This window comes from Enoplosus armatus, chromosome 24 (assembly GCF_043641665.1).
Source record: "Enoplosus armatus isolate fEnoArm2 chromosome 24, fEnoArm2.hap1, whole genome shotgun sequence".
Taxonomy (NCBI): domain Eukaryota; kingdom Metazoa; phylum Chordata; class Actinopteri; order Centrarchiformes; family Enoplosidae; genus Enoplosus; species Enoplosus armatus.
Window position 1 is genome coordinate 5,982,217 of NC_092203.1, and position 20,428 is coordinate 6,002,644.

General features: G+C 45.7%; 1 protein-coding gene across 1 annotated transcript in view; it reads left to right on the forward strand.

Moving 5' to 3' along the window:
- Positions 1-20,428, forward strand: part of nrp2a (neuropilin 2a) — a 56,338-nt gene that overhangs the window by 13,342 nt on the left and 22,568 nt on the right. Inside the window, exons 3-7 of the mRNA XM_070930914.1 lie at positions 4,784-4,965; positions 11,888-12,118; positions 13,481-13,636; positions 14,253-14,422; positions 15,249-15,404. Coding sequence (XP_070787015.1) covers positions 4,784-4,965; positions 11,888-12,118; positions 13,481-13,636; positions 14,253-14,422; positions 15,249-15,404 — 895 coding nt within the window. The remainder of the gene's footprint in view (positions 1-4,783; positions 4,966-11,887; positions 12,119-13,480; positions 13,637-14,252; positions 14,423-15,248; positions 15,405-20,428) is intronic.

Consider the following 20,428-nt stretch of genomic DNA (forward strand, 5'->3'; position numbering starts at 1 on the left):
CTGTTTGTTTTTGGGGCTAGATTGAAGACGGCAGGCCCCGTGGATCTGCAGGGATTTTGCTCGCAGCATCTAGTTAATATTTCAGAGGCACTTATGGTTTATTAGAGTCCCCATCGAGGGCGGGAGGAGTGGGTGGTAGTGTGTGTGTATGTGGATGCTCGTGCATCTGGGTGTGTGTCTCCTGTACACCCTCCGCCTTACTTAATTTCTGCTTCTGTACATCATCAAGAGGGAGACGAAAAGAAGCGACAGGCAGATTGTCATTGTTTACCGGATCGGGATCTTGTGGGTTTCTGTGCTCCGAGAGGGGGAAAAAAACACAATGGAGCAGAGAGGAAAATCATTTCAACAGGAGGCCTCAAGTGTCGGAGAACAGCCAAGTTTGGTTTGCTGATATTCTCGAACAGCTGTTGCCCTTTTATCGGCACAAACAAAATAAATCAGACGACCATGACGCACCCACAGCAAATTATGTGTTAATCTTTTGTGTAATTTCGATGCTCCCACGGAATGCTTTATGTATTTATGTAGGCATTTAGGTTAAACAAAATGAAACACAATATCCCAAGCTAGTTCTTTTGCAGACAGCTTGTTAAACGAGAACTCCTTTGCTGATTTTGCCAAAGATAAAAGAGGAAGGTAATGACTATTACTGATCCCTAGAGTAAGATGACCACACTGACTGGTGTTTATAGCGGGGAGAATGGCCACTAGTGGAGCCCTGAAGGCCACAAAAGGCTAGTTGAGAGACCTATAAATATGCATGCATAGAGTGTATACATACTGCAGTTATGTTGCTCTGTGGTTAGGTCCCGATGCCTGGAGGAAATGTCCCTGGTCCCCGACAAACACAAAAGGTGTGAAAGCCAATTAGTTGTTTTGGCGGAGGGGCGGAGTGATATATGGGAGAAGAGGAAGAGAGGACATGTCTGGACTGGTGCAGAATTACTGGCCCTTGAGGGGTTTTAGTTTCCTTAACCCCTCTCCCTCTGCTCCAACTATTCTCTATGGACCAAATGAGTGTGTGTGTGTGTGTGTGTGTGTGTGTGTGTGTGTGGGGGGGGTGGGGGGGGGGGGGTTGAAGCTGGTGCCCTGTAATGGCTCCCTAAACACAGGGCCGGTCATGCAGACCCAGACAGACTGCCAGACAGACTGCCAGACAGGCAGAAAGCTGGGAATGGGGAATGGATGGTGTCAGACATAGGCGGGGTTTGGATCAAAACAACTCCTAATGGAATCTGGATCTGGACGGGGGGGCTGCGTGAATGCTTGAATGTGTTTGTGAGTGGTATGTGATGCTAATGTGTCTCTTCATGGGTGCAGGTGTGTGTGCGCATGTGCAAATGATTTATGCGTGTGTGTGTGTCGTGGAATGCGTTCAAGTGTGCGTTGGAGAGAGAGACAGACAGTGGGCTCTCACACGTCGGGCCCTCATGCATGTATTCATCAGAGCCTGGGGAGAGGCTGAGCGAACAGGTCAATAATCACATCTGAGGAACACTCACTCACTGACGCTAATCCACGACAGGAGAGAGCGAGACAGAAAGAGAGAGACAGAGAGGGAGAGAGAGAAGGATAGAGACCCACTCCAAAATCAATTAAAACCTAATTAGGCTCTCAGCTCTTTCGCGGGCCTTTTATCCTTGGTGTTGGCGATACGGCGCTGACTGTGTGCGCGCACGCCTGTGTTTGTCTATATGCGTGTGCTTGTGTGTACACGTCTGTCTATCTGTGTGCGTGTGTGTGTTTGCTGGCACATGTTTGAGTGTGTGTTTTCCCTAAGCATGTGTCAGTTACAGCTTTAAGCAGGCGTACTTAGGGATAGCCGTGGCTCTTACAGGCTCACCGTGGGAGCTTGCCACGAAAGCCTTCACGATCGCCTCTGTAATGCAGGATTACAACCAAGACATGTATAAGAGAATTGGACAACTGCTTCACGACTACTTTTGTGATTTGCTGTAGCCCCAACCATCACATACTTTAACTGCTAGGAGTGTGAGTACGTAGTGGGACACTGAAACTTGTTCATGTGTCTTCTTCTTAATATATGGTTTGCTTTAGAGGGGAATGCCATCTGTGAATAATTCCCATATGTTTTTCCGTGCTGGTGCACGGATATAATGGGAATTGGTGAAAGAGCACTCCAGTAATGCACTTCCGTACAGTTGAGGGGCTCAAGAGAGACAGATGGAGAGAAAGAACAACCACAATTGCAGCAGCAGAGGCAGCTATATCCTGACTTTTAAGTCAAAAACGCTAGATCCTGCAACTCGATACCACCTTTCATTAGACCCTCCATCCCTGATTAACACTGTCATCTTTAATACTCCACACCCCAAAGCCAAGTCAGAACAGTTTCATTACAATTTCACAAAATAATACCTTGTTCTTGTATTCTGATCATTTTATACTTCAATTTAATGAAACAGACACACTTGCCATCCATCAGATGCTTGCATGGTGCTGACAATCATGTTGGTGACATTACGGTCTCATTGCAGCATTTTCACACTTGGAGCGTCACCTGTACGTGTGCCACTCTGACCCAGATTAATGTGGTCGGGATTATCCCTCCATCAGCAGTCTTAGCTTGAATGCTCTGTGTAGGAATCAATACACTGCAGGAATGAGATAGCCAAAAAAGGAGCTTAGTGACTCTTCTTAATCCAGGTTTTATTCCAAGCTGCAGTACAAAAGCAGTCTTAGTGCTTAGATGCCACAGAGAAACACAGCCTAGAGCTGATTGGTGCCTCTCAGCTTTACTGAATACTTTCTTAGTTTGAGGAAGTAGTGAGAAAAAACACCCAACAATTTCCTGTTTTGAACGTTAGCAAGATGCTGTGTTAAAGTGGCTGAAAACACAGAGACGTCTGTGATGCTCTTTCAGCATCAAAGAGCCCATCACGGTAATTACTGAGACAACAGCGGCCCCGTTGTTTTTTTGACGGCTTCGTCATATGAACTAATTGAGAAGAGTGTGGTTTTGCGTGTGTGTATGTTGGGAGGGTGTCCTCAACGTAGCTTCAGGGCTCCTGCGGCGATGCAGTTAGTTACGCAGGCAATCACAATAAAGGGGGGGGGGGGGCACTTGTTAGCACCAGGGAGACAACCAGGGATGAATATTATTCAAACAAAAATTACAAGGAAATTATTCACAGTTGCGCAACAACATGCCCATTTAGCAGAAAATGCAGATACACACAAACACATGCTTCCAAAAAGAGGTAGAAACGTCAGGATTACTTTTAGATTGCCTGTTTAGGAATAACATTACTCAAGTAAAATTGTGCATAACTTATTTAAAACAGTACTTTAGCGCTGAGATAGTAACAAACAGAAATTATGGAGTTTTCCATATCTTCCAGAATCATCATAACCCCAAATTATTACCTTTAAAACCAGGTGGTTCACTGTCAGCTCGCAGGCATGGGCTGCTCCTTTCTTAATCATATCAACAAAGCTATGGTGTCAATTATTGGAGGTAATGCCCAGAAAGACTGTGTTTTATAGTAAATGACAGTTTTCATTCAGTACTCGCCCTTCTGAGGCCTAAAGAATGTTGTTAAGTAAATAGAGCAATTGAAACAGCATCTGAAGTACCAGATGGCTTTGCCACACATTCAGGACAATTTAAGAGTAGAAGCCGTTTGAACATGCTGATGGCGATGCTTTAACTTTAAAATAAGACATTCATTCATGAGGCAAGCAACTGCACTCGTCAAGTCTCACGCTGGCCCCCACTTAATCTCTCCTCTCCCTCTTATTCTGTACTTTATTTATATACATATATATCTATATATATATATATAAACACTTCTGTCTCAGACTCTTCTGCATGTGTCTAATAATGTTAGAGGAATGACACTCAGGGCTATGAGCTAATTCTGGATCAGCCAGGTGGGCTCTCGCTCTCTCTCTGTCTTGTTGGTGACATTACAGGCTCTCTCACACACATACACATAAACACGCACACACTGACCTGACAGTTAAGAATTTGCTTTTATCGTTCAGGGTCGTTGGCTAGTCAAAGGTCATAATTAGCTGAGAGCTCGAGCATGTGGAAGCTAAAAAGCAAGACATTTATTTATCCTAATTTCTCTCTCTAAACCCCAACTCACCCCCCAAGCTGCTAACGCCCTCACCTTTCCTCTTCCAAGACCTCACCTCTTTATTTTTTCATGAGCCTCTCTGTCTATTTTTACGCTTCTTATTAATGAATCCGTCCAGCTGTCTATTTGCCTGCATCTTCACCCTCAGATTGCAACCACTTGTTTAACACGGCCCTCCCTTCATTTTCTCTATTTGTGATCCGAGATCCAATGATTTGGGGGTTTCTCGGCCCAAGATGATGTAAAGGAGATCTGAGTTTGTTGTCCCGAGCAAAACTGGGTTGTCAGAGCTATATTTATTGAATGCAGCTGAGGGGAAAGAGCACAAGTAAGGTGCCAAGTCTGGGGCAGATATATTTATTTGTGTCTTAATGTTGTGTTGTGTTCCTAAATGCTTCGCTTGGACACTGTGTGTTCTTTCCTGAGGCTGAACTCTGATGGTAAATAGGTCCACACCTGTCTGGTTTTTATTAGCTTAGCTTGTTGCATAACCCCATAACTATCTATCTATGTTTATCTACCACCCGCCGCTCTCTTTTTATCTCTTTACCTCTCTTTTAATCCCTTCCTGCTGCATTAAGCTCGTTTTTCTGATGGATGCTTGTGGGGAAAACTTTTTTAAAGCAACAGGAAATAATCTCTTTGTTTGTTCTCTCTCCTTCTTTGTGGATCAGGTATGACTTCATAGAGATCCGCGACGGGACTTCGGACACTGCCGACGTTCTGGGTCGACACTGCAGCAACATCGCCCCAGCGCCGATCATCTCATCCGGACCCTCCCTCCAGATCAGATTCGTCTCAGACTACGCCCACCAGGGGGCGGGCTTCTCTCTGCGCTACGAGATCTTCAAAACAGGTGAGGAACTGGTCCTGGAACATGAACAAGCGTTTCTTGACTACGCTGATGTGCAGTTCGGTATAGTAGCTGATTCATGTTCGATTTATGTTGTTTATTTTTACAATTTTACAGCTACTGAGTCACTGACTGTGTCTGTTACTGCTCATTGCATATCATTTATCTCAATGTCTAAAAGTATTCAAAGGCCTTCATGGGAAAACATGAGCTTCAGACAACGCAAGGCTCCGCTGTACATGAATACTTAAGTTAATGATTTTGTCTTTGTGCCACTTCCTTGCCCCGAGTTGATGGCCCGAAACCTGTGATCATTCACCCCAACACTCTCAGACCAATTTGCATCAGCAGAGGCAACCGGGCATGTAAACAAACGTTAGAGAGAGAGGAGAAAAAAAACGACTAAACTACTTTCAAGCCGCCTGAAAACATGTGAGGAATGCTTGCTTAATTGGAGCAGGATCCGCATCCTCAGGGGAGATGAGGGGGGTTTGGTGTGGGAGGTGGTGGTGGGATGATGGAGAAAGCTCTGAGGCAACTTGGAGTTGGACTTAAGGTTAACGGTTTACGGGTAGAGGTGGAGGCGGGGAGATTGATGGGGATGAGTGTGTGCCAAAATGGAATTTTCCCGAGGTCATCGGAGTGCATGAGGTGAAGTGCACGTCGCAGGTGAGGTTGTGGTGCAAAGTATATTTGTTTTGTCGCTGGTGGTGAGGTATGTGTGTGTATAGTAGCAGGAGAGGTGAAATGATCAGGTGGCCTTGAGGCAGCTAAAAGATTTATGTTCAAGTGAGTTACCAGCATTTGCAACATTTTTTTGGTAGCTCTACAGCAGCATGCATTTAAATTCAGGTGTTTAGGTCTCACAATGTGTCTTGATTGAAAAACAAGAAATTAAGAGTGTTTCCATTGAAGACAGGTAAAAGTCAGGGTTTATGGAGCATAACAAATAAGCAGTCATCTAACAGAAAGAAGGCACTGAGTTATCACCTCCTACCTTTGAAAAATATCTCTGGTTTTGTGTCAAATGAATGTGACCCAGATTTGACGTTCAGCTCCGTTACCAAGGCCACTAGCTCGAACCCCGACAATGTAATAGTGTAGATTGCATCTGTCTCACACACACACACACACACACACACACACACACACACGGGTGGATTGAAGGCTGGTGGATGGGGGATGCGGTTGCCATGGCTTTAACAAGATCCTGGTATAAATTCAGGGGGTATAAGAGATTGTGTCACTGTGTGAGCACATGTAGGTGTCTGCTTGCTGCATGTGTGGGTGGTTCCACTCAGCTTGTTGTGTGAGATTCTGTCTGTCTGACTGTCTGTCTGTCTGTCTGTCTATCTGTATGTATGTGGAGGCGGGATGATACATGCACGTGTGTGTGTGTGTGTGTGTGTGTGTGTGAGAGAGAGAGAGAGAGAGAGAGAGAGAGGCACAGTGGGAAAATGATTGGGGTGAAGGGAAACAGACCGACAAAGCGAGAGTGAGTCAGAAAGAGAAAATGTATTCAGGATGCGTGATTGAGGCCATGTGTTAATTACGGCATTTCCAGCGCCTGCACGCTCTCTCATCATAGCTGTTTGTCTTACCGTGGCAGGCCCGGGCCATAGGTTGCCACTAAACACAGCCTGTAACTTGACGGGAACGCAGAGATCTCGGCTGTTTATTTACCAGAGTGGAAGTAATTGCACTACGATTACTTTTACCCGTTAATGGATTTTAGTTGCATTTTTGTGTACTTGTAGCTTTGTATTATTACTGTTACTGAGATATGTTTTGATTGACTGTTAAAGTCTGTATCAAAGTGTGACGGTAATCCTAGATTGCACTGGCATTTTTGGTACAGTGTGTGTACAGTGTGTGGGTTTATGTTTATGGGTGCGTATGTGTTTTTAAAGGGTGTGTCCTCGGAGAGATAGAAATCTCAGCACACAGCTGGGAGATGTGTGTGTGTTTGTTTAGTTTCCTTCCCATCTTGAACAGACAGTACAGCTTACAGTCCAGGCTGACCCCACCACACTGTGTCTAGAAGTCAGACAGTGTGTGTCTGGTTTTGCCTGTGTGTGTGTGTGTGTGTGTGAGAGAGAGAGAGCGAATGTGGCCTGTTTTCTGAAGTATGAACTAATGATACTGCGGCTTGTTTTTGTTTTGTTCATTCAACCCTATTACATAAGCGATGACTGTAACAACTCTAGGGGATTTTAAATTGGACAAGCAATCTGTTTGTGTCAACGTGTGTGTATGTGTATCTGTGTGTGTGTGTGTGTGTGTGTGTGTAATGGGGTACAGTGCAGTGAAAGCTAATTATTTCCGGAAAGGAGGAGCAGGAGTTGACCTTTGACTCTACATCCATTCTGATACCCCTCCAACCTTCAGTACACCTCCTGAGGGGAGCCAGGGTGAGTGTCTGTCCCAAAACAACAACCTTCCACCTACCCACCCAGCCCCCCCCATACACACACACACACACACATACAATACATGTACGCCTTAATCCTGCTGTACAGTGAATGTGCACGACTCCCCTCCTCCAGTTTATTGTTGTGGCCTACTTTGCTCCTACTCATGCGTGCTTAACCCTTTATTCAGCCCCGACTACCACCCCCCACCCCCCCACCCCCCATGCCCCCATCCATCCCTCATACACTTTCACTTACACACAGTCACGTGCCACTGACGCTGTTACCACGGCTACAGGGGGAAGACTTGCCAGCAAAGCCCCCTTTCTCCCAGTTCCCCAAAGCCCACCACTAGAGCGACGGGGGCAGATAACATCGCAGCCAATCCCAGTTTAAGACGGGGCAGAGAGCACCCCAGGGCGTTGGGTCCCCTCCATGACCGCTGCCGTGGCATCTGTGGGGTCACGACAGGAGCGCAGCCTAAGGCAGGACCCCCCGCCCAAGTGCCAGCCATAACATTGGCCCTGTGCATATTTCTGATGCTGTCATGTTGATTGGATGCCGACCCTTGAGTCGGCGATGGCTGTTACTATATGGCTGATTGCCATGTAGTGTTTTTTCCTGAAACACCCGATTTCCTCCCGACACTGAAATTACATTCAAGTAATTAACTGGCAAAAAGGTAAATCAAATTCATGAATAAATAAACTGCATGAGCGCAAAGTGTGTTTAAAACTGATGAGCGATGAAGGGAACGTGTCCCAGAATGAAATAACAAGGCATGATCAGCAACTGCACGAAGAAGACTCAAGAAATCGAGAGCTGCGCAAACACTTTGATCACCAACAGCAGGAGGCTTTTTGCCGTTTGCTTTTTTTGTGCTCGAGATAAAAAAAAACTTGATGATGACATTCCATTCCACAACGAATAACAGAGGCATCAGTGTGATACGTGACCTAGAAGGAGCATTCCTCTCTATATAAAGCTGCCTCAGACTGATGCAGAATGTCTCTCTGGGTCTGTAAAAGTGTCGAGCAATGGCACGGCAAGAATGTTTTTCTTTTCTCGGGTCTTCCTGTTTATGATGTTGTTGTTATTGTTGTTGTTATTGTGGGTTTTCCACCATAAACCCCCTCCAACCTGCCCATGTTGCACACCCCTTCCGCCACACATTCACTCATGCATACGCACACCCTTTCTCAGATGCCTCAGGAGAGATTTCCTTCAATGAAATCATGAACTGAGCTCAAGCAGCGTTACATGAGAGATCTGCGTGTGAGGAGTAGATGTGTGTCAGGCGGAGACAGGCAGGTAGAGAGCGGAGGGGGGAGGCAGTCTTGATGTGCGGCAGACACTCACAAACGCAGAGGTGAGCCCTCAGCGAGAGTTGCGTGCAGAGGACGGGAAGAGCAAGGCGCCGCTAGACGAGACAGAGGGTTGAAAGAGTGAATGAACACAGACTCTGCCCGTCGCTGCAGAGAAGACAAGGAACGAAGGAAAGGATGAGAGAGGAAGAGAGGAGGAGGGGAGGAGGAGGAGGGGAGGGGGTTACCCTGACACAACATGTGGAGCTGCTACTACATCAGGCACTCATGTGCAAGAGTCGAGTGGTTTCTACCCAGCAACTCACCCTCTCGCCCCCCTGCGTCACACTCACACACACACACACACACACAATCACACCATGACCTCCCCATCTTTGCCAGCAAACAGCTCTCGCCAAATGGCAGCTCACGGTGCGATGCAAGCACTAACTGGGGGTCTGCGCAAGGAAAGCTTGTGTGAGTGTGTGCACCCTTTATGTGTGTGTGTGTGTGTGTGTGTGTGTGTGTGTAAGACATGGGCCGAGGGGTGACAGAGGGAGGTAGTAAGGGGAGCTTGTTTTTGGCATGTTCATATACTGTGAACTAATGAGTGCTAACGAAAAGAGAAGGTACTCATGCATACGCAAGCGGTGCAAAGGGTGCACACGTAAATATACGAACACATGCATGCACACAGCGTTGGCACGTGGCAGTGTGGAGCGACTACTTTTTGCACACAGAGTGTAAAACACACAGTCTGAACGCAGAGCAGTGTGTTTGGAGGCGATGGAGTCAAGCTGTGCTCAGATTGAAGTTTTCGGCAGTAGGACTCCAGACTGCTGCACTGTGACCCAGTAAGAAACAAGGCCAGTGTGTTACTGGGTCTCACGCATACTGTGAAGCTGTCATACACACCTTCAGACACACACACGGGAGACTCATACAGAGACACAAACATGCCAGCAGCAAAAGATACACGCTTAATAAAAGGCATACACAAAAAAGACACACTCATGCAAAGACACTCGCATGGCATATGGCACATGCACGCTGCATAGTTTACCGTTTCATTGTAAGCACACTGCAATCACATGCATCTCACTGCTGTCATGGAGTCATAGCATTCATGTTTATTCCAATTTATGCTGTTCACTCATGCACAGTAACTGTAGACACACACACACACAAAAACACATTTAAGACAGAGAGTTGAGGCCAGTAGTTTCAACATGCCTAGTTCTGTGTGTGTGTAGGCAGCCAGGCTCCTAGCATGAAGGCAGACGATCCACGGGTGTTTTGATGTTGCAATGTGTGCGTGTGGGAGTCAGCACAAGAGGGGGCTGCTTTTAACATGTGTAGGAAGAGTCATACCTTTTGTGTCAACATCTTCAGTACATCAACTACAGATAGACAGGTACATTACATAGACATAAACGCATTAATACATACATGAGTCAAGGCGTGAAAACAATGGAAGATAATTGGCATCAAAATAAAGTGAAAAAAGGAGGAAAAAGCAGGAAAAAACAGACAAAAGGAAGCTGCTAGAGAACAGGAGAAACAAAGGGAGAGAGACAGAGACAGTGTATGTCTCCTGAGTTTTTATCCCTCTCTCTCCGTGTTGATTGGGGTCAGCTCTCTGCCATTAACCAAGTGTAGACAGGGGAGGGCCAGAGCAGCCAGTCGACCTCTCTGCTTTTATAGGGCTGCCTGATAATAAGGACTGGTGCCTTTGAGGAATGCTGCAGAAGGAATGTGCTGTTAACATGTCTGTTCTCCTGAACGCTGCTTTTATGAATATGTATCTGGTTATCAAACCAAACCTGGCAGTTCTCCACTTTCCCAGGTTTGAAATCCACCAGAAGCTTCTCCCTTGAGTCTCTTCAACCTGACCCCCCTATCTGCTTTCCAACACACTCAACGATGGGAAAATACTACAAGAACAGACTCTTTCCTTATGCTAGTTATACGCTGGCCAGTTGTGAGCATCTCGGTAAAGCAAAATGTAGAATGTGGTAGCCATACACAAGTAATTTCAACCGGAGAGAAGTTCATCGTCCACTGCAAGTGCTCTTTATAAATAGCCACAAGACGAGCAGTGATTTAAGTGCCATCAGTCGGTTTAGAAAGGCCACAACCGCCGGCATTTCTGACATGTGCAGTTAAACAAAGCCCTAATGAAAATCCAGCAGCCTCTTAGCAACATTATCATATGAAGATATTTGCCCTTCTGGCAATCATAAAGAAAAGGACACAGAAAGACCTACAACTAAACTGTTTATAGCCAACATATAGAGACATGTTCGAGGAGAAGGCGAATGGACAGACTATGAATATAGCCAGGGTTTGTGAATGAGACTGTGTGTGTGACATTTGTGAAGAGTCCCTGTCTATTTTGTGTGTGCATGTGCTGGACCGTCAGCTCTTTCCACCATCCTCATTGATGTGCCAGTCCATAAACACTCGGCCGTGACTCAGGCTCCCCAGCGGGCCGCGGAGCAGTGGCTGATGGGTAGATGATCTGAGCCACACAGCTGCCGCCGCTCAAGGTGAGCCGCCCAGGGCGCATAAATCTGCATGGCTAATGAGGAGCCGCCGCAAAGGGCCCACTTAGAACCATTACACAACGTTTGTGGTGTGTGTGAGTGTGTGTGAGAGAAAGAGAGAGTGCTAAAAAGAACAAGAGAATATTTGTTTTGAATGTATAAAATAGAGCAGGGGTCAGTCTACTCCCGCATAATGTGTAGCATTAAATATGTCATATTATGGAACTACAATGTATGCGGATGGGTCTTTTAAGGGCACAATAAAGCCATCAGACATGATATAACATAAAGAAGTGGTTGAAAATATAGGTGCTGTCAAAAATAGTGGGCTGGGACTCTGCGATGGAAGGGATACGGCTGACAAAAAGAGCTATTAGCCTGCTCGTATCGCGCGCTGCAGCGTTAGACACGCCCACTTGAGCATTTGCTCGCTGTGTATTTTCTCCTCCATCGGTGATCATAAACCGTGTGTGTTTGTGTGTCTCGCCAGCACAGCTACCATATATTCCAGCCTGCTGTCAGTGATGAACGACTCTCTGAAACACCCTCTGCAAGTCAGATGAGATATCCCCCATGTGATCGATTGCCCATGCCTGTATCTTCTCCTAATATGACCGATTGCTTATTCCTTTCTAAATATCCTCTTATCCTTGTATCCGCACAGGGTCGGAATTCTGCTTCCGCAATTTCACCAGTCCCTCCGGCATGATCGACTCCCCGGGGTTCCCGGATAAATACCCCCATAATCTGGAGTGCTCCTACATGATCATCGCCCCGCCCCACATGGACATCACCCTCACGTTCCTGACCTTTGACCTCGAGAACGATCCCCTGCTGGTGGGAGAGGGCGACTGCAAGTACGACTGGCTGGATGTGTGGGACGGCCTGCCGCAAGGTGAGTACACACACACATTGCCTCCATATCCACATTCAGAACCCCCACAGACTCACACAGAAATTTACATACCAGTCTTCAATTTCCGGAGCAGCCATCGCTCTCTTTGATGTAAGCAGCCAGGCCTTACATTCCTTCACATTACATAGAGGAAACATTATTTCACACAGGGAGCTGTAAGTGCCTCGACACCCCTAAGGAGCAGCCCTTTCCCATGCCCCTCTTCCCTCTCCATAATAACACCCTTCATCACCCCCTTCCTGTCCTCCCTCCTTATCACCTAGCACTTCCTCCCCGAGTGAGAGTGACGATGAATATCTGTTTGTGTCCAATAGGAGGTGCCGAGTGTTTGTGAAAGTGGCCTATCAGCAGAGATCAGGAAGTGGCGAGGAAAAAACATTTGAGGATGTTATCAAGGGCTTTGATAGTGACTGCCATAGGGTCATGTTAGTTGCTGTAGTGCTGATGAAAACCCCATTAGTAGTGGTGAGCGGTTCACTTCCCACTTCTCTCTCTCGCTGACTTTCTTTCCGTCTCTCTTTCTCTCCCCCCTTTTTTTTTTGAAATATGAAGCAGAGAACTGAGGATTTGCTCTAATTATTCTATTTTCAGTTGCTAAAAAGGGATCCAAGTGGATTTAAAATTCCAATTATGGCCTTGAATTTGGGAGCTTTGATAGCTGAAAACAATTTATACCATTTAAAGTTGAGAATTAGGAGGAAATTAAAGTGTAACCCAGTTCCAGTGAGCCGAGTCCTCGGGCATGAAAGAGGGATGGGAGACAAGACGGAAGGGTGAAGAATTTGGTGTCTGGTGAGGGAGCTACTCTTGAGACTATTGTAATCCTTGCTAGCGTGTGTGTGTGTGTGTGTGTGTGTGTGTGTGTGTGTGTGTGTGTGTGTGTCTGCAGCTGATCCCAGTGCAGCTTGCATTAAGGCAGGGATTCCAATCCCCCTGCTGGGCCCTGGCTGAGACACACATGGCAGATGGAGGGATGGACAGGAGAGAAAAGGGAGAGAGAGGAATGATGGGAGGAAGAAAGAGGGAGGGGGGGGCATGCTGTGCCTCATTAGACAACACTTACCGAAGCAGCGTGGCCACTGGAAACCTGTCTTTACAGACACTGCAAGACAAAATATTTAAAATTTTTGCCTCTAGCACGTAGCATCATATAGCAAAAGCAGTAAATGTAACCAGATACAACTCAGTTTTTAAAAATAAAAGCACAGACGCCTTCCTGTTAGTGTTTTAAAAGGCTTTTATTGCAATATCACCCTGAAAATGTCTTTAAAAAGGAAACTATTTAAAGTATTGACCAGCATAACACGAGTGTTTACATTTGATTTCTGTGTTTGTCTGCAGTGGCTCCTCTGATCGGCCGGTACTGCGGGACAAAGATCCCTCCAGAGATCCAGTCGTCGTCAGGCCTGCTGTCCCTCTCCTTCCACACCGACATGGCCGTGGCCAAAGACGGCTTTTCCGCCCGATACAACATGACGCACAAAGAAGTCAGCGACTGTGAGTGCGAGATAACTTTTAGCGAGTGTGTGTGTGTTTGTGTGTGCCGATGCTCTCTGTGTAGGTTTACTTCTTTTTATTCCGAATTCTATGTCCTCTCTTTCAACTGTTTCTTTCTCCGTCATCTCTGCTGACACTCTTCTTTCTTTCTTCGTCTTTCACTCCTCTTACCCTCTCGATCCTTTTCTGCTGTACTTTAATGCTATTTCAATCTCGAAGCCCTCTCTCACCCCTCTCAGCCTATTTTGCTCTCTCTGAAGAGAGCATGAATTCTCAGACTCGTACTATTTTCTTTTTAGAATATAAATTAACTTCACCTCAATTTACCTCTGCTCACCTGTTGGGCTGCTTTCTGCCTCCCTTTGCCCTTTCTCTGTCTGGATTTACAGTTTCGTCTCTGTCTTCAAGCTCTATAATGTGCTGCTTAGATCTTCCCTTTCAGTCTCTTTAAAACATTTCCTTGCATCTTTCATCCTTTCTATTCAGCTTTCCCTCCTTCTTCTTTTTCCTCTTCCTTTCTTACAGCTCTTTTTCATCTCCACTGTAAAGCCACATCAACAAATACACAGTTAACGCTCTTCTTTCCCCATCTCCCTCCTCTTCACCTCTCTTTCAGCATTCCACTGTAGCATGGCTCTCGGTATGGAGTCGGGGAAGATCAGCGACGATCAGATCACCGCTTCAACAACTTTCTACGACAACCGCTGGTTGCCACGCCAGGCCCGCCTCAACAACGACGACAACGCCTGGACACCTTCAGAGGACAGCAACAAGGAGTACATACAGGTCAGAGATCACATTTTTGTACCTGGATTTGACCTCAGGTGTTCAGAGCAGTAACGAAAAGCTTTATGGCCTTTAAATATTAGGTGTAATCACTGTGTGACTTAGGAACCAGCATTAGAAAATAGGCGATTTTTCAGTGTATATTCATTGAAAGAGACAATTGTCAAGTATAAGCCAACAAAATCACACCCATCAGATATGACAGTTATATTAGTGACCATTAAGACATCACAAAGAGACATCTGAATCAGCATTACTTTCCCCTTCTGAGGACAATAAACACAGAGAGTGATACTAGTACAGAGGAGCCGTGTCGGGGCAACAGAATCTCATATACAGTGAGGACGTACAGCAGGACACACACACAAACTGAAAGGAAATGGAGGAACTGTGAACTGATGATAAGGAAGTGCTTCTGCGCTCTCAATCTTTCCTGTCGCAAACACACACTGGCCCACACGTATGCAAGCATACACAGACACACACACGCGCGAGCAAAGAGGAGAGCGGCGAGAAGCCCCGTGATTGATGAAGGTGCTCTTCAGGAATGCATCCGAACACCACGCCATTGATCTTTGCCTCCAGCCTTCCTCCCCCTTACACACTTGCACTCGACAAAACAAATATACACACACCACCTAAGCTGCCTCAGCAGTAGGCCACAGTCAGTGTCCATCGCCTGCTGTCTGTGTGACAGATAAACATAGCAGCTGGTCTGTCTCTGTTATCTACATCAGCCCTGTGCTCCATAAATCCAGTCATTTTATCACTCCATTCTTTTCTAACTCTAGTTTTGAATTCTTTTCTTTTTTGCTCCTTTTTCCAGGTTGACCTCCACTTCCTGAAGGTTTTGACGGGCATTGCCACACAGGGGGCCATTTCCAAGGAGACGCAGAAGTCCTACTACGTCACCACCTTCAAACTGGAGGTCAGCACCAACGGGGAGGACTGGATGGTCTACCGGCACGGCAAGAACCACAAGGTACGCTTTTATATGTGCACACACTGTAGTGAAGTCGGAAAATGGCATAACTAGTCCCCATAAAGAACACACAAAGTGAAACTTTGCTCATCCAGGATATGAACTTGTAGTTACGAGGCCCCCCTTTCTCTAACCTTTATACTACCACCATGATATCTTCTTCAACAACAGAGGCTGTTGTGTGCGTCCAAGAGCCATATCAAGAGATGCAACATTCCTGAAGGAGTTGTTCCCCTCTAGGATTGTTTATGAACCTGAGTCATGACCCCAGTCATGAGGAAGAGAGAGAGGGAATGGGAGGGAGGAAGAGATAGAGATAGAGAGAGGAGGGGAAGCTGACAAACAAGAACAATGGAGTCCTCTATGTGCCCTTATCTGGGCTTGCTATTCATCATCTCACTCACACCAACGCACATAAAGACACACCTGGGGTTGTGAAACCCTTAGAGTCATACCAGGTGTGGACTGAGCATGTTTGTGTTAACGAGCTTCACAGCAACACTATTTTCTGAAAGTGGTGGCATTTAATGCTTCGATCCAGCCTCGCTGTATCCATCTGTGTGTGCACGGTGGAGGCATTAGAGTCATACATAGGCCTGTGTATGGATGTATGTACAGTGCAGGTTGTTGTTGTTGTCATGGTGCGACCTACAGTAAACCCGTCTCCAGGGGATTTGAACTCTGTCCCTCATATCTGGGTTAAGGTCACTGTGGATTTCAAGCTGAAAAATAGAGTGGCAAGGGTATGTGGTAGGTTAATCCACATAGACTGGGGGGCCCCCTTCTGTGTGTGCCAGTGATTGGTTTGGGTGGGGCCAGTGGGGGGTATCTGATGTGGAGATTATTGAGTGAAACGTGGATTTGACTTAAAAAATCAACATCTGCGCAATTTATTAGAACCCCCCCCAGATGCCCCCAGACTCCTCCCACATACACAGAAAATCCACAGACCCCCCCTTTAAATAACCTCTGGCTGATCCCTCTGTCTGGAGATCTGTGCACAAACGTATATGATGTGCGTGTGTCTGTCTGTTCCATGTAATCTGAGTCCACTAATCTGTCTGAGCAGAAAAAAACTGTTCAGACTCTTTCAGACATGGACTCAGACAGATGCATCGACATGCATTTGGGAGAGATGCTGCTTGTACTATGAGTGGTCACTTTGGATATTTTAAAAGTGGTTATGTTTTCAGCTTTTAGAATGCAAGAGGATCAATAAAAGATAGCAGATTTGTGTTACAGTATGGTTGCTAAAGAAAAAAGGCTGAAGGGAGTGTTGCAGTGGAAGATACACAGGACCTTTTTATCACTAACGCTGAATCCAACCTCAAGATATATTCCTCAAGACCAAGATGAAACCAGGATATCAAGCCTGTCGCTTTTACTAATGGAACCTTAACCATCTATATAAAATGTAGATATGATTATGTATGCCATCTGCTTTTGATGATCGTAAAAAAAAGATGACCACAACATTGACGCGGGATAGACCTCTCAGATTATGCTTAAAATCCACAAGGATTTATTGCGCATTCACGTTCTCTGATGTATAATATAGAGGCGAGGCATCTCAGATTACGTCGGATAAAACTTTCTCTTTGTATTTCTGCCGACCACAGACAGTGATAGATGGGATTCAGGAATAGCACTTCAGACAAATTGCACAATTTGGCGTCATGGTTTCAGCCTGGCCTGACTTTATAACGCTGGACCCAAAGAGTTCACTGTACTTCTTCACTTGCCCCGTCGGTCAGATTCTCCTGTGGTCCCCGTGGACAACAGTTGAATCTTCCGTGACTGCTAATCCACCAGTCATGTCGTACAAACTCCCAGTTAGCCCATCCTAAGCCCCCCAAAGAGCCCTTAAGTGGTTGAAGCTCAGTTCTCGTCAGGGGGTCCTGTAATGACTGGGATTTGGTTCTTTTAATTGTCATTTAACAGTGAGCTTGAAGCTAATGTGGCTTTGCAAGAGTGCGTGTGCATTTGTCAGCCGTGTACAACATGTGTGTGTTTGTGGAAGGTTGAGCCGTGAGTGTCTCGTGCATCAGATATGAATCACCCATGAATAAAAGGATTGGCCTGGCAGTTCTTACCTCGCCGTGTTTGTTATTGAGAGAGAGCGTTGCCATTTATTGCCAAGATTTGTGTCCTTATTTGCTGTGTTAACAAAGGCCGAAGGATTTAATGCCAGTAAAGATTATTTGACAGAAAGAGAGGCAGAGAGAGAGAGGGGCTGAAAAAAGGAAAGGCATTGTTGGAAATGGCACTTTTTTGTAAGGAAATGAAAGTGCTGTAGAAGAGAAAAACACCAGCGCTGCAGATTGCTATCACCTCAGTCACACCACCAAACAGGCTTTGTTCATGTGTGTGTCTGTGTGTGATTTTTTTAATTCATTTTCTGCATGCTCAACACATTTTCAGTTTGACACCCATGTGACTTGTTAATTCTAAATCACACTACTCACATATGCACATCATTACTTGATGAGATGCTAGCACACTTTGCATATCTCTCACACATACACACACTTGTGAACAGAAACAAACACACAATGCTTTTTTTTGTAGTGGTAACACACATGTGCACCCAAACAAATTAACATTAAAGACACACATTGTCATCCGTCTGTGAGGAAAATCCCATCAGCCCCAGTGCTAACCAAGCATTGTGTTACTGAAAAGCATTGTGAGGCTGCACTAAATCTGTCCAACACACACACATACAACACACACAAAGTAACCTGGGAGAGAAAGAAAAAACAGCCCACACAGCATTTCAGCACGCTCCTCCATCACACTGTGTCAAACACCCTCATACAGACACACACAAGCTTTGCTTTTCACTCATTCTTCAAGCTAATACATAATACAAACACATAATATAATAATACATAATTCTGCATTATGCTAACAAAGGTAAAGATTCACACACACATGCAGACAGAGAGTGAAACCCAACTGGTAACAATGGTACAAAGTGGGAGACTTAGACATAAGGTGGTGTAAGACAATTTCTAAGGGTCACTGCTTCAATCTTAGCACACACACACACACACACACACACACACACACACACACACACACACCGCTAGCCCCTCTTAGAGCCAGTAGAGGAGAGCGGCCAGCTGGAACCAGTTCCTACTGTCAACATCTTCATACCGAGAACAAGGGAGGGAGAGAACGTCTGGAGCAAAGACAGGAGGTGGGGGGGGTAATGGCTAGAAAGAGAGAGAGAGAGAGAGAGACAGAGGGAATAACTAGAGCAAGAAGACAGGGATGACGAGTGTAATGGACAGAGAAAGAGACTGGGATCGAGGGAACGACGCGGGGATGAAAAAACGGCCGGAAAACGAATAATGTCTTGCGCAGAGCTCTCCCTGCGGTGCCATCAGCTTGAAGGAAAACACTGGCAGAGGAAGGAGACATGTGCCAAAAACACAGAATGGCAAGAGTAAGAGAGAGAGATGGTAAATGAATCAAGCCATGATGTACACATCTATCCACGCCTCATTTTCCAGAGAATAAATGTTCTTTGCTGTAACAAGGGTCTGTTTAGGATGGACACTAGCTTCTTTTTACTCTATTTGCTGGTCCAGAGGGTGTTTACTATAACACATGCCTTTCACAGTGACCTCATTCTCCGGAGAGGTCATCAATAGTTAAATACCCATGGTGCCCGTGTCCTGCCAATGTCCACACAAACAAGTCTGGCCGTTGCATGCTGCTGTGTGTGTGTGTGTGTGTGTGTGTGTGTGTGTGTGTAAGGGGAGCTTTAGGCTACAAGCAGGGCTTCGTTATATTTTCATGACTCTCCACACTAGGAGACACAACATGACAACGTTAATTATTCAGCCCACCTCGCCTGCACGTCGCGTGAGGGGCGGGTCTCACATAGACACATACTCAAGCCAAAAAAATAAAACATGCCAGTCGTCAGGCAGATTACAGAGGAGGCCCAAAAAACAGACTGGCAGCCTTGCCCATCTACAACATACATTTCACTTCATGTGCAGGACATTCCTAGGTAGTCAAAAAGTAACCACGTTATCAACAAGCTGGTCAATGACCAACCATCTGCTTCCTAAGGCCATTGACCTTTAACCTTGGAAGTAATGGGTCAGGGGTTAAATGAGTGACCTTTCAGGTACCCTGACAATAGATAGGAGGAAGCCGACTGACAACTTCTCATTGTCTCTATTCCTTCTCCTTCTCCTGTCTTCAGTTTGTTCTCTCTCCTCTCACATCCAAAAGGAAAATGGAAAGAGCCTCTGGAGAGCTCTGGTTCTTATTGAACAAATTGTTCTTTTCGTGTCAGTAATGTTGGCCATGCTCTCTGCTTTTATTCGAAGATGGGAACAAAGAAAAGCTGCTGGCAATGTTGTAATGCACCAGATAATGGCCTTTTAGTCATGACTCTCGTAGAATTGAAGACATTTCTGGGAAGTTGTAGTGGACAAATATTTTACAGACATTTCTGAACTTTCCACTTTTGAAACTAAACTGTTTAGGGACCTAGTCATGACATGTTTACATCACTTTTTCACATGACAGTTTATCTCTTAATTTCTTTATTGAAAAGAAAATCAAGCCAAAACTGAAACTGCTGGTAACAATATTACATTGGATGTAATTTTCTGATGCTTGTTTGTCAGATTATGTGTCTGCATTGAACTTTAAGATTGCAATTCATTTACAAATTGAGGAAATTCCATTAGATGTGGCTGTTTTGCTGTGTCATGAGATAAATACTGGGATTGAGTATTTCCTGTTTCACTGATGAATCTGTTCGTTGTTCTTTCCTTCCTACTCGCCACCACTCCCTGCCTCCATCTACATTCCCCTGTTAATGCTCCTCATTCAGTTATATCTGCTGCCCTCCATTCAACCTCTTCTTCTCTCCCTCACAACCCCTCTATTCATCTGTTTTTTACTATTCTTCTGAGGACTCATCCTCCCCGCAGTCATTTTCTGTTTTTCCTGCCCTCTCTGCCTTCCCTCCCTGCTGCTCTTTGTTTCCCAGACAG